We start from the raw sequence: 12,088 nt of genomic DNA, 5'->3' as shown, positions 1-12,088 counted from the left end.
AGATCACAGGACCTTTTCATTTTTTTCTCAGTGATTTGTTCTTCTTGCTCTCAGTAATCAGAGGAGGGGGAAGGACACAAGATCTTAACTTTCTCTTATGGGAACCCATTCCAGTAAGACTACTACTCTTTTTTTCAGGGATGGACCATATATATGTTCTATAACTACAGGTAGAGTTCAGATAAGCACTTTCTGGGCAAGTACTTTCATTATAGATTTTTCTCTGGATCAATGTAGCTTATATTGGATAAATCACAGCAGTTTTAGCCTTATCTTAAACAGAGTTTAAAACCTCCTCTAAATCCCTTATAAATGGTACCTAATTTACCCTAATTTGTTCATACTATGAGCAAATCTTTTCTTGTTGAAACTCAATTCTAAGTGCTCATTTTTCTGCTATATCATTTATACAAAAAATTCACGTGGTCCTTTACAAGCAGATGAGGTATTTATTCTTTCTGTCCCATCTTAAATCTTACGTGATTAACGTACTGTGTTAGACCACGTACAGGATTGAAAACAGAAATGAGAAGCTTTTGGGCGCAGAAGCTTTCCAGGTCTGAAATGCCAGTTTTGTTTTGAATTTGAAGGGGAGCTTGCATGTCCCAAAGCTCATCTTCCAATATATTAGTCTAATGAAAGATTTTTCTCTCCTTTGCAAGCCTTGCCCGCCTCTGTCTTCATTTGCAGATCATCATGTCTGCAGCAAATCAGCGATGCTTATTTGTCAGGCATAGTTGCTCTGTGTGCAGCAGTTTACACAGCATGTAGTGAGTGTTTAGCATACAGTTGGTAAAGATTTATTCAACTGTATTGGTAAAAATTTATTTAATTCCTCCCTTTCTAAAATTTTCTTCTACAGGGCCTGTCCTTCATATGTTGTCAGTCCCAAACACAGGGTGCCTATTTAAATCAACTCCTTGGCAGCATTATTCGCCACTATTTTGGACGATTCCTGCCTTCCTCCCCGACTGCGGCCGGTGCCGGGCAGCATCCTCTGCTCACTGCTTTAGGCAGCTCCATCACCGCCCCCCAGCTGCTCCGCCTCCGCAAGACCACTTTGCATGTCATAAGGTAAGGACCAGTGGGATATAAAGCATCACTTACTCAGGTTTCAGATTCATATTTCACAAATAGCTCATGAGCTCAGGCCTCTGCTTTCCTCTCAGCTGATGGTGCGGCTCTTGAAAGAGCCTGGGAGTTGCTGGGCAGGGAGGGAAAAGAGAGAGTTTATATATCAAGAGAGTAAAATTGGAAGGATGTGTGAGAGACTAAGTAAGGATAAAAGTTCTAGGCCACAACAAAAAATATTGCAGGAGGTCACATGAAAAGCAAGTCCTTTTCTAGAAAAATTATGCTCCAATAGACATCATCACATGTGTGTCTCAGGCTGTATTTAGGGGTACAGAATTGTAGTGCTTAGAGTTGCCACAGTTACCTGTGTATGGGGGGCCTTGTTGCTCTCTAAGTGTCAGAGCATACACAGGTCTGCCAGCTGCCCAGGGGACATGGAAAACTGGGGGTGTGGGAAGAGGAAGACCAGAGAGGCAAAGAGACAGTATTTGTTCACTGCGCTGTCACCACTCGCATGATATCAACAGCAGTTACAAATCTCTGTTCCTTCTGCTGAGAGGCTGACACTTGGTTTTATGTACTGCAGAACAGCGAACAATCTGTACTTTTTTTCCATGTTGGGATAGGATTTAAACCCCCTCAAATACAGGCCTATATCCACAGTAATTGGATCTTTATTTGTTAAAGAGTTGGTATACATGTTGATCAGAAAAAGAATTTCAGTGCCGATCTTAGGTGAATATGATAGGCAATCCTGAAAGTAAAGCCTGTATTTATCACCTATTAAGGGAGTCAATTAAGATTTCACAATCTTAGTTCTGAAATGTTTTTGAATACCCAAACTTTCTCATCTTATTAAAGTTATTTTTGGATGTGTGCATTCATGTGTGAACATGGGGATTGAGAGTGGAAAGTTCTGAAGGTGTAATGGCACTTGGTGATTTTTAAGATGTGAAACATTCCTTAGTGATCTGGGAAGAATGTGTTAGAACTGAGCAGCACTCTGGTTTGCAAAGTGCTGAGTGGTCACGAGGCAGTCACGGGGCCTGTACACAAATAGGTGCAGTTTGTTCACCACTTTGCTGTATTAAAGCAGTGAATGTATTGCTGCTGCAGAGAGGAAAGGGAACCACACCATCAGGATTGTATTATCCAGCTCAGAGAGCTCTTGTAGTGGAAGAACACACAAAAAAAATTTGTGGGAAATTTTCACAGTAATTAATGAGACAGAAGATTTCAGAGTTGCTAATATTAAATTAAGACAGACCAGATGATACAGAACTGTGGGTGTCACAGCTTTCATTGGCTAAGTCACACCAGTGCTCTGAAGCGGTGCAATGAAGTACACAGAGCTCTGAAAGTCACATTTCATTTGAAAGTTGTAGAAGCAGTCTTTACTGAGTTTTTAAGAAGGACGCTGTTTTTAAATTGATGCATTGCTCAGCCAACATATGTGCCTTGTTTGAGCAGGTAACAGTACCTAATATTAAATATCTTAAAATGTTTTTTTTTTGACGGTTCTGGGAGTGCTCTTGCTGACTGATGAATAAGTGCTGTGTTCTCTTTCATCTGCAAAACTTACTGTCTTCAGATTCCATTAATTTGTGGTGCCAAACCAACAGTAGTTCATATTCTTGTATTCTTTTGTGGAACATGAACAAATCTAAGTGTTAAAATTGGAACACTCCATATGTGTGATGTTAAAATTTGTTCTTGTTGCAGATTGACAGGTCACCTTTTATCCTTGCGCCAGATTTTATATTGGAGGTGTTTGTGTTAATTCTGACAGAACAAAATCAGTCATTGGCTGTCCTGTTACAACATACTGTTTACAAAAATCAAATAACAGTACCAGTGTAACAACAGAGCTGTTACCACAAGTATGATTGTGAGTTTGCAAAAGCACATAAAGCTAAATAATGTAATTAAATAACAGCTGTATTATGCATGTTGGTTTAGGATTTTAGAATCTTGATTCCTTCATGAATTCAATTATATTATGAAGCTACCTTTGTATTTAGCTTTTAATAGTCACACTTGGGTTTTTAACTGTAATTATGATGGCTCTTATTTCTCACTCCTCTCTGAACAGAAGAGTCAGAAGATATCACTGTCCTCTGACAAACTGGGAGTCATTGCTACGACTAAGATAAATAGAAGCCATTATTTAAGCCTAGATAAAGATAGAAATCTATGTAATAGGCCTCCTGCTGAAATATCACAGTTATTTTAAGGTATATGGTGCTTGCATTACATGGAAAAAAACCCCAAATCATAGACTTTGTTCTGGCTTGCTTTGTCTTCCCAGGGAAAACTACCTGCAGTTCAAAGGGCATGCTCCACCTCCTCGCTTGGCCTCTGTTCTTGCTTTTATTCTTGAAGTACTTCAGAGAACCCAGAGGACTGAACTGTGTGACATAGACTTGGTTCTCCCGGCTGTGTTGAAGTGCTTGGTACTGGTTAATGAGCTGCAAGGTGAGCTGTTTGTTTGCTTTAAGTACATCTCTCCACGCCTGCAAGATTTCTGCACTGCTGAGCATCTTTCATCCCAGTGTTTAAGACTCTCAGATGAGGTGAATAAAACAATCTGGCCAACTAAACTGGATGAGGCTATTTTTTTCATTAACTGGTCTGGGACTTCTGCCTCTCAGGCAGAGAAGCCCTGCCTCATTTAACTCTCTAATGAACTAATCAGCTTCTCAGGAATCTGAAGGCATTTCCTTTTTTCTCAGCCTTCCCATATAATCTCCTCCATTAGCAATTGTGGAACTTTTCTTCTACCTAAAGTTTTGAGACCAAATAAGACCAGTGTATTTCTCCCCATAGAGGCATTATAAATGGATTAAAAGTAGCATGTTGCTCTCTGAAGGTATCTTTGTGCCTTCTTTCTTCTTTTAAGCATGCTTTGTTTTGTAGCAAGAACATCTTTATTTTTAGGTACTTAAAGAATGAAGCACTCTTTTCCCCCCACCATTGTATAACAAATGCACCTGAGCTCAAAATTTCCATTTCTTGCTGTTAGAGAGGCATTAAGCAAAATTTGGATTCACCTCAGACTTCTCCTGGGAATTTTTTTCTGATAAAGTACTGTTTGATTCTGGTCTATAATAGTTTCGGGGACAAGATGGGCTTAGGAAATTGGCTCAGTCATCACCAATTTTCTTCCCCGTTTTGCCATCACAGCCATATCTGCTGAAAGCTGAGTACCCACCTTGCAATGTGCCAGGCAATGAGCTGGAAGTCCTGGGCTGCTGTAGCCACCAGCTCCCTACCTGCCTGAACAGGGCTCTGCCACAACCTTCTAGAAAAGTACTTGCAGCCCAGTTCCACCTTTATAAAGGAAGAGCTGTATCTTGCAACTTGGGTATTTATTTGGAAACAATTATTGAGAAAATAGTGGGGGAGGTTGTTGGGTTTTTTTCCCTTAAAAAAAAAGAGTTAGGGTGCATTTCAGAGCAATCTCCACCACTGAAAGTATGGAGTAGATCCACACAGTTTTGAGCAGGATACAATGCTGTGACTACCTTTCTTTTGAATCAAATAGGAATGCTTAAAGAATATAAGCAGAAGTTATATTTAAATAAAACCTCTATTTCCTCTAAATGTATATCTCTTGGGTTTAACTTAAAAAAACCAGTGTATTTAAAAATCTGTGTAAAGGATAATAGTGGTGAAAATAAGACTTTTGCATAAACCCATGACTCATTCTGTTCTTTATAGCCAATCTAACTAAGTGCTCTCACAATCATTTCACTTGCATCAAAGAAAGATTAAACCTTTTTTTTTTTTCTCATTTAAAAATTTTTGTCTTCATGAAAGACATTCTCCAGATGGTCAGTTCAAGAGCTCTGTGTGAATCTTGTGATTTTTCTTTTGCAGTTAAAAAAATATCTACAGACATTGTGCAGTACATGGTAGAAGGCTGCCAAGCAGGGTCAGGAGGAGAACATGCCACCCAGCTGACTTCTGTATTGAGGTAAGCAGAAAATATGCCAACTGGCAGCAAAGCTGCTGCAAGCCAATTGACAGCAAACATGTTTTCTTAAAATAACTAATTATCCTAACATGCTGCATTGTTGCTTGTTTATGGTATTTTAGTAATGGTACTTTTGGCACTGGATTTGAACACAGCTTTGTCAGAAAGCCAGAGCAGAAAAATAGATGTGAGAGGCATACCTGCTTCCTCATGGATGAGGTACTATTTTGATAGGCATATAGTTTTTCCTGTGATGGCAAAAACTCCTTGGGAATGCTGATGAAAGATACTGTGTGCCTAATTTGAAGTGCAGCTAATATTCACATAACAAGCTTAGCTATTTTTATTTGATTTTGTGACAATAATAGATTATTGTAATGTAAATTATCCTTATTTCATAGCTCTACAAAATGAATCCTGTATCTTGCATGGATACAGTAGAAGAGCTGCATGACCTGGCAGTCACAGACATTCTGCAAACCTTAAGCACTGCTGCTGTATTGGGCTAGGTCTGGGTGAAAGCCTTGAGAGAGACTCACTGAAAATAGAATGGGTGTTTGTGGGAATGCCAGTCTATAGGTGATATATCAGTTTCATGGGATGTGTCATCCCTAGGGTGCTAATTTTGATTTGAATGTAATCTGTGAGCCTTAAAGTCCTCAGGATGGCAAATGGATGTGCTTCCATCTAATGATCTGCCCTATTTAAGGTCCAGGGGAGCTTTATAAGAAATGCCAACATTGTTTCTGTAAATCTAAATCTAAAACTCTTGGTGTTTTAATATTTTTATTACAATTAATATTTATTAAATAAGAAGTGTATGGTTTAGTTTTGCATTCACACACATTACGAACAAGGCAGTCCTGGTGAAACAGCAGCGGAATCTGCCAAATTACTTGAAAATAAAATGTGTGGAATTTTTAACATTCGACTTCAAAACCATCCTTTGTTTAGAGAAAGTATTCCAGGTAGAGTATTCCAGTGTAACATTATGAAAATTGCTACGCAGCCAGATTGTTTGTTTCAATTAGACTCTACAGTTGTTGTTGGCATGTCCTCTGCATCTAGTTTTGACCCTGCATTAAATGCCCCTGTATCCCCCTCAGGCAGTTTATCCAGGACTACACTGCTGTCTACGATCACCGGGTTTTCAGCATCCTGGAAACAATGGCAGTCTTGGATCAGACTTTAGTTGCCAGCCTGATTCCCACAATCACACAGTCTCTGAAGGATTCTGAGCACAAACAAGGCCTTGGAAGAAATGCTGCACAGAGGTTTGATTTTCATTTAATATTATTTTTGACAATGAATAGTAAAGGTTTATTCTGTTGAAAGAAAGCAGTGTTGAGACAGCAGCACAGACACTCAAAAATGAGTGATTTTTAAGTGTTTTCAGCCAGAAATCTCCCTTAACTCAAGCCTTTCATGGTTTTAAGCCATCTATATTTGCTAAATATTTCCAGAGATGTTTTGATACTAGGGTCCACAGACTAGAGTAGAATTTTTGTGAAGCCAGGTTGTCTCTACAATGTATGTTGCAAAACAGAATTAAGAATTCCTTACCCAAAGAATTTTCCTGCTAGTCCCTGTTTTACAGGACTTTATGGGTCGTTTGTGAAATTATACCATAATCAGGTATGGTCTGAGATGCTTGCAAAATAAATACACCCAACTTTATATCAAGAGCTCTCTCATAATCTAAACTTAGAAGAGTTGTGGGTGTGTGATGGGCACAGAAGACTCACGCTTCCTCTGTTTGCCCCCCCAAAGAACTCAGGACAGAAATATTTGACACGTGAATGCATCTGGCATTAGGAGAAAATGGCACAGGAAGGGAGCAGCTCTGCAGGCATGGTGGTGTCTGGATGCAGATGCAGCACTGACCTTTCAGTGTCTATGCAAGTACTGCTAGAAAACTCCAGGAAGCTCTGCCTCGTGTGGCACCTGAGCCAAAAGGGCTCCTCCTGTTAGTGCTGCTCACTGGAAGGCTCTCCTGTGGTCTGGGCAAGGAACTGACCCCAGTGTTTGCATTGCTACACATCCTGGGACTACTCAAAGGGGAGAATCCACTCATGCCTCACACTGGGGAACTTTTGAGGTGTGTGTTGACAGGGCCTGGGCTATAAAAAGTCCAAAAGACAGAGTTGTGCAAGAATAACTCGTGAGACACTGAAGGGCTCTCACAGGGTATTCATCTTCCTTTTAATGAAAAATGTATTTAATTAGTTTGTAATTATATTGCTCACTTTTTACTATCCACTACCAACAACTGCATTTGCTTTTATTTAAGAGAATTTTCCCAGGATCAGCCTGATGTACAATTATATGTAGGATTTCCACATGACCTGCTTTTCATCCTTTGATATTGTTTCATAGCTAAAATTTTTGCTTGTTTTTCTTTTGATAAATACTGTTAATATGGTAACATTCATCCCATTATCTACAAAATGCTGAAAGCATGCAGGTTGGTTGATCTTCCTGAAATACATGCTTGGAGATTACTGAAGAGCTACATTTCCTTTATCCTCATCACTTAAACCATATATATAATCTAATCTGTTGTCAGTGTTTTCTATTAGTAATTTGTATTTAGAATGTGCTCCATTACCCAGCAGCCTGAGGTGATCCATGAGCATTTTATTGTAAGAACACTAACTTTCTCTCTTCAAGAACATCTGATTTTCTCTCTTCAGTCCTAGACTCTAAATAACATGATATTAACATATTCAGTGCAATTACTGTAGACATTAAAGTGCAAATCAGCATCTATGAAAGAAGTCAGGTGCAGAAGTTGCATTAAATGCTTATAGTGGTGATGTCCAGTGTTGTAATTGTAAGGAACTAGTATGAAAACTGCAGTTCTGTTTGCTCAAGTTAATATTTCATGACAAAAATAGATAATTAGAAAAGACCTAAATGTCAGAGGCAGTACTTTAACAATAATTACATTGTTTGGGTTGGAGAGTATTAGAATGAACTTAAGGTGAAAAGTCTCATCAACACATATACACTCTTCTGGAAAATCCACTTGAGTGACAGTTCCCTTCTGAATTTCAGGTTTATTTTAACAGTCATTGTCCTTGGTTGAGGATGGTGGTCTGAATCTGGTTCAGCGCTTGGGCTGCACCCAAGTGCGAGGGGCTCACATCACTGTGCTGTGATGAGAGTCACAGGAATTCCTTAGGCAGAAATGAGAGCAAACATCATCAAGTCTGAATGCTAATATCATCTAGGCCTTGGAAACTCCACGTTTTTAAATAAGGAACTTGTATTTCACAGCAGTTGACTAAACAAATAGGCTTCTAAGCAGCTCCACTACACTTCTAGCTGTAAACAGAGCAGTCCCTATTCTTCCTCTGATTTGGCCACGTTAAAGTCACAGCAAAAAAGTAGCTGAATAGGTGGGGGGAAGTTAAAATGTTTTAATATCTCAATATCTAAACAATGTATTTGGGAATTACACACTTTTACTCCTAGGATGTGTGAGATTATTGAAGTAACATGTTATATGTTTTGTTTTTTTTTTCCCCAACAGAGAAGCCTATAAGAGACTCTTATCTCACCTTGCAGAGGCTGGACAAAATGAGATACAAAAACTGGAAAATGAGACAGATCAGTAATGTGCTGGTGATTAATCCTTTCCTCTTGGACATTATGACATTGTTGGTACCTAAAACTACAGACTATGACACACTAGACAAGTTCTTTATCTTTACAATGGAAATACACGTATCAATTTTTGTGGTTTTTTTTCCCCAATTTATGTATTAATTTAAAAAAAAAACTTTTGACATTTTATTATTGTCATGCATTTGAAGACTGATTCAATATCCCAATGAAAAGCAATAGAAAGATTGAAAGCTAATTTATTACAGGTTCAAATATCTGTATGAACAGAGCCTATATTGCAACATACAAGACAGGATTTCAAAGAATTTCACAACTTGATTCACATTGAATGGGACCTGTCCCTCTTAATAGTGTATTTTGAAAATCTTATTCAGTCTGTTCTTAAGAAAATCATAATTTTGTAATTTCTAATTTATTATTTTAGTAGAATGGGAAAAACGTGTGCTCTCTAGTAGTCAACTTGTTGAATGCAGTGCATTCACCAGGGGTTGTGCCAGTGTGACAAAGCTTGTGTTAAGAGAGAGTATTTTTTTAATATGTTTATGTTGCACAGAATGTATATAGCTGTCTTTAACTTCCACCTGTATTAAAACATTTCAGTATTTCATCTTCCATTGTAAAACCTGTCTGGTTTTTTTTGTGGGTAATATAGGAAAAGGCAGGTTTAGATTTCCTGTTCCCTTCCTTTTCAATGCTATGTTCTTAAAGTTGATCTGTATTTGCCAGGGGTCCCAATGATCTTTTAATTAGTCATGACATTATTAGTTATCCACTTATACTAGGTGCGAAAGTTTGGAGGGAAAAGGAAGAGAGGACAGACTTCTAATTAAAATACTTATCATTTGATGATAGGCTAGTAATTATTCCTGTTTGTTAGGAAAGTTGTATCTTTCAAATATTTTGCTGTGTTGTGGATCTTTCCAGGGTGGATCTAGCTCTGTAACTTTTTCTACATTTTTTTTTCCTAAAGTGCTCAGGAAACTTTCATTAATGGCTATGGTATCTACACTTTTCACGTCCCTCAATAATCTGAAGCTTTCTGAAAATTTCTGAAACTACTTACTGGACTTTGGAGTGGGTTTGCCATTAATGGCAACACCAGTGAGCAGGCTCTTACTTCTAAACTTACTCACATTTTAATTTTACAATGTTAATGGGAAGGAAAAAATTATTTTTTATGTCTAATAGCTCCACAAAAATCCCTAAAATCTTGTTCGGAGCTGCCTCTCTGTCGTTACAGTAATCTTATCAAGTCGAACTAGATAATCTTCTTGCCTAAATCAGCTATTGGCACTTCAGATAATGCGGTAACTAAAAGCCTCTTTAGGCTACTTAATAGTGCAGAACATGGAGGTTCTTTTCATTATGAAAGTAACTTATTGAACTTGCATTGTAGCTTCTCGTAAGCTTATGTACCTGGGAGTTTTATTCATCCCAGAAGGATTCTGCTTCTGAAAAGCTTTTTCAAAAAAAATTAAAAACACCCCTCTCTCCAAGAGATTTAATTGAGATGCCTTTGAATTTTGAGTCCTATCACACAGTAGATCCCAGAACAGATGTCTGATTGTAGAATTACTTCCTAAAAGTAAAAACTGATTTTAAAGGATAGAACAAATATTACAATGAAGCACTTAATGATGTGTTTAGTAGGTTATTAAGGACATATTTAATACTATCTGTAGTGGTTGGAAGTTTCTGAAAAAGCAACAGGGCTTTATGTACATGCATAGCAGTTCCTGGCACATGAGAAACTAAACAGTTTGGAAAATAATATTCTTTGTCACAAAATTAATGCAAACAGAAACAAGGCATTTTGCATCATCGTCATCAACCAGTGCCAAATGGGGGATCTGATGGGTGGTGTGGACATTTGCAGATGTGACTGATAGTTCCAAAATAATATTAATGAGAGGAAGACTTGCAGAGTGCTATTTTATGCTGACCTACCAAGCATACACCAAACAGCAGTCCAAAACCAGTGAGGATGAACAAAGAAAATGCTGGTTTTAACTAAAATGTAGAAAGAACCTAACAGCTAAATATATATATATATATATCTTATTAGATACTGTCTGTGTAGAGGCTGCTTAAGACAATAAACATTATTTAAATTAAACCTTTGTATAATATTTTTACACTGAACAGTCTGGTTTAAAAAAGGGTAGAGTCAGACTAGATATATGAAAGAATTTTTTTTATTATGAGGATGGTGAAACACTGGGACAGGTTTCTCAGAGAGTTGGTAGACACTCCTGGAAACATTGAAGGTCAGGTAAGATGAGGTTCTAAGCAACCTCACTTATTTGAAGATTGCTACTCATTGCAGGGGTGTTTTACTTAGAGGATGGCAAGGACATTCCACTATGTTGTTTAAAAATAACACTGCTTGCATGGATGAATATTTCCTGCAGCTGTAAATTCCACAACGGATAATGAAAAATCCTGAAAATAAAGTTGTAGCTAGAGTACCTAATTCAGAGAAGTTTCATCATTCAAACCCATCTATATGATGAAAAATTTATGGTATTAAGATATTTTGAATGTTGTGATGGTTTAACCCCAGCCAGCAGCCAAGCTCCACACAGCTGCTCCTCCACCAATGGGACTGGGGAGAGAATTGAAAAGGTAAAAGGTAGGAAACTCCTTGGTTGAGACAAAGACAGTTTAATGGGGAAGGTAAAAGCCATAAATAGAAATAGCATGCAAATAAAGCAAAGCAAGGAATATATTCACTGCTTCCCCAGGGCCGGCAGGTGTTCAGCCACCTCCAGGACAGCAGGGCCCCATCACAGGTGACAGTGTCGCATGTAACATGGGAAGATGAACACCATCACTCCAAATGTCTCTTCCTTCTTCCCCCACTTTATGTACTGAGCATGATGTCACATGGTCTGGAATGTCCCTTTGGTCAGTTTGGGCAAGCTCCCAGCTGTGTCTCCTCCCAGCCTCCCAAGCACCCCCAGCCCACTCCCCAGCCTGGCAGAACGAGAAGCAGAAAAGGCCTTGGCTCTGGGTAAGCCCTGCTCAGCAATAACAAAATATCTTTGCAAAGAAAATTAACTCCACCCCAGCCAAACTAGCAGACATCTTAATTAATCACTCATAACTATAGAATCACTCTTTGTCAGTGGAGTTTTAACAAAATTTTTCATTTCAGTATGCTTTTTCTTGCCCTAGTCTGTGACTAGAGTGTTCCTTCATTTGGAAATGCTAATACTGGTGATGAGAGACCTGTATGAAACTGAGCCATCATGAGCTTGCCAGAATTTTCCACATTGTTCTCCTTGGCCAGAGGACTGTTCCAGGATGTAAGAGGACACATTTTTGTGATGTGTGTGTGTGTATATATACTAAGCACCCTTTTTTTTTTCTGCAATGTGTAGAACTGGGATCTAAATAGATGGTATT

At 38.4% G+C, this 12,088-nt stretch overlaps 1 protein-coding gene across 2 annotated transcripts in view; it reads left to right on the top strand.

Annotated features, from left to right (window-relative positions):
- MMS22L (MMS22 like, DNA repair protein) overlaps positions 1 to 9,302 on the top strand; it is an 89,062-nt gene extending 79,760 nt beyond the window's left edge. For both annotated transcript variants that reach the window (XM_038133081.1, XM_038133080.1), the window contains exons 21-25: positions 863 to 1,074; positions 3,383 to 3,549; positions 4,954 to 5,050; positions 6,157 to 6,324; positions 8,586 to 9,302. In XM_038133081.1, coding sequence (XP_037989009.1) covers positions 863 to 1,074; positions 3,383 to 3,549; positions 4,954 to 5,050; positions 6,157 to 6,324; positions 8,586 to 8,670 — 729 coding nt within the window. In that variant the 3' untranslated portion in view covers positions 8,671 to 9,302. The remainder of the gene's footprint in view (positions 1 to 862; positions 1,075 to 3,382; positions 3,550 to 4,953; positions 5,051 to 6,156; positions 6,325 to 8,585) is intronic.
- The last annotated feature ends 2,786 nt before the right edge of the window (positions 9,303 to 12,088 follow it).

Source organism: Motacilla alba, chromosome 3 (assembly GCF_015832195.1).
Source record: "Motacilla alba alba isolate MOTALB_02 chromosome 3, Motacilla_alba_V1.0_pri, whole genome shotgun sequence".
In the NCBI taxonomy this organism is placed as follows: Eukaryota; Metazoa; Chordata; class Aves; order Passeriformes; family Motacillidae; genus Motacilla; species Motacilla alba.
This window is presented reverse-complemented; position numbering and strand designations above follow the sequence as displayed.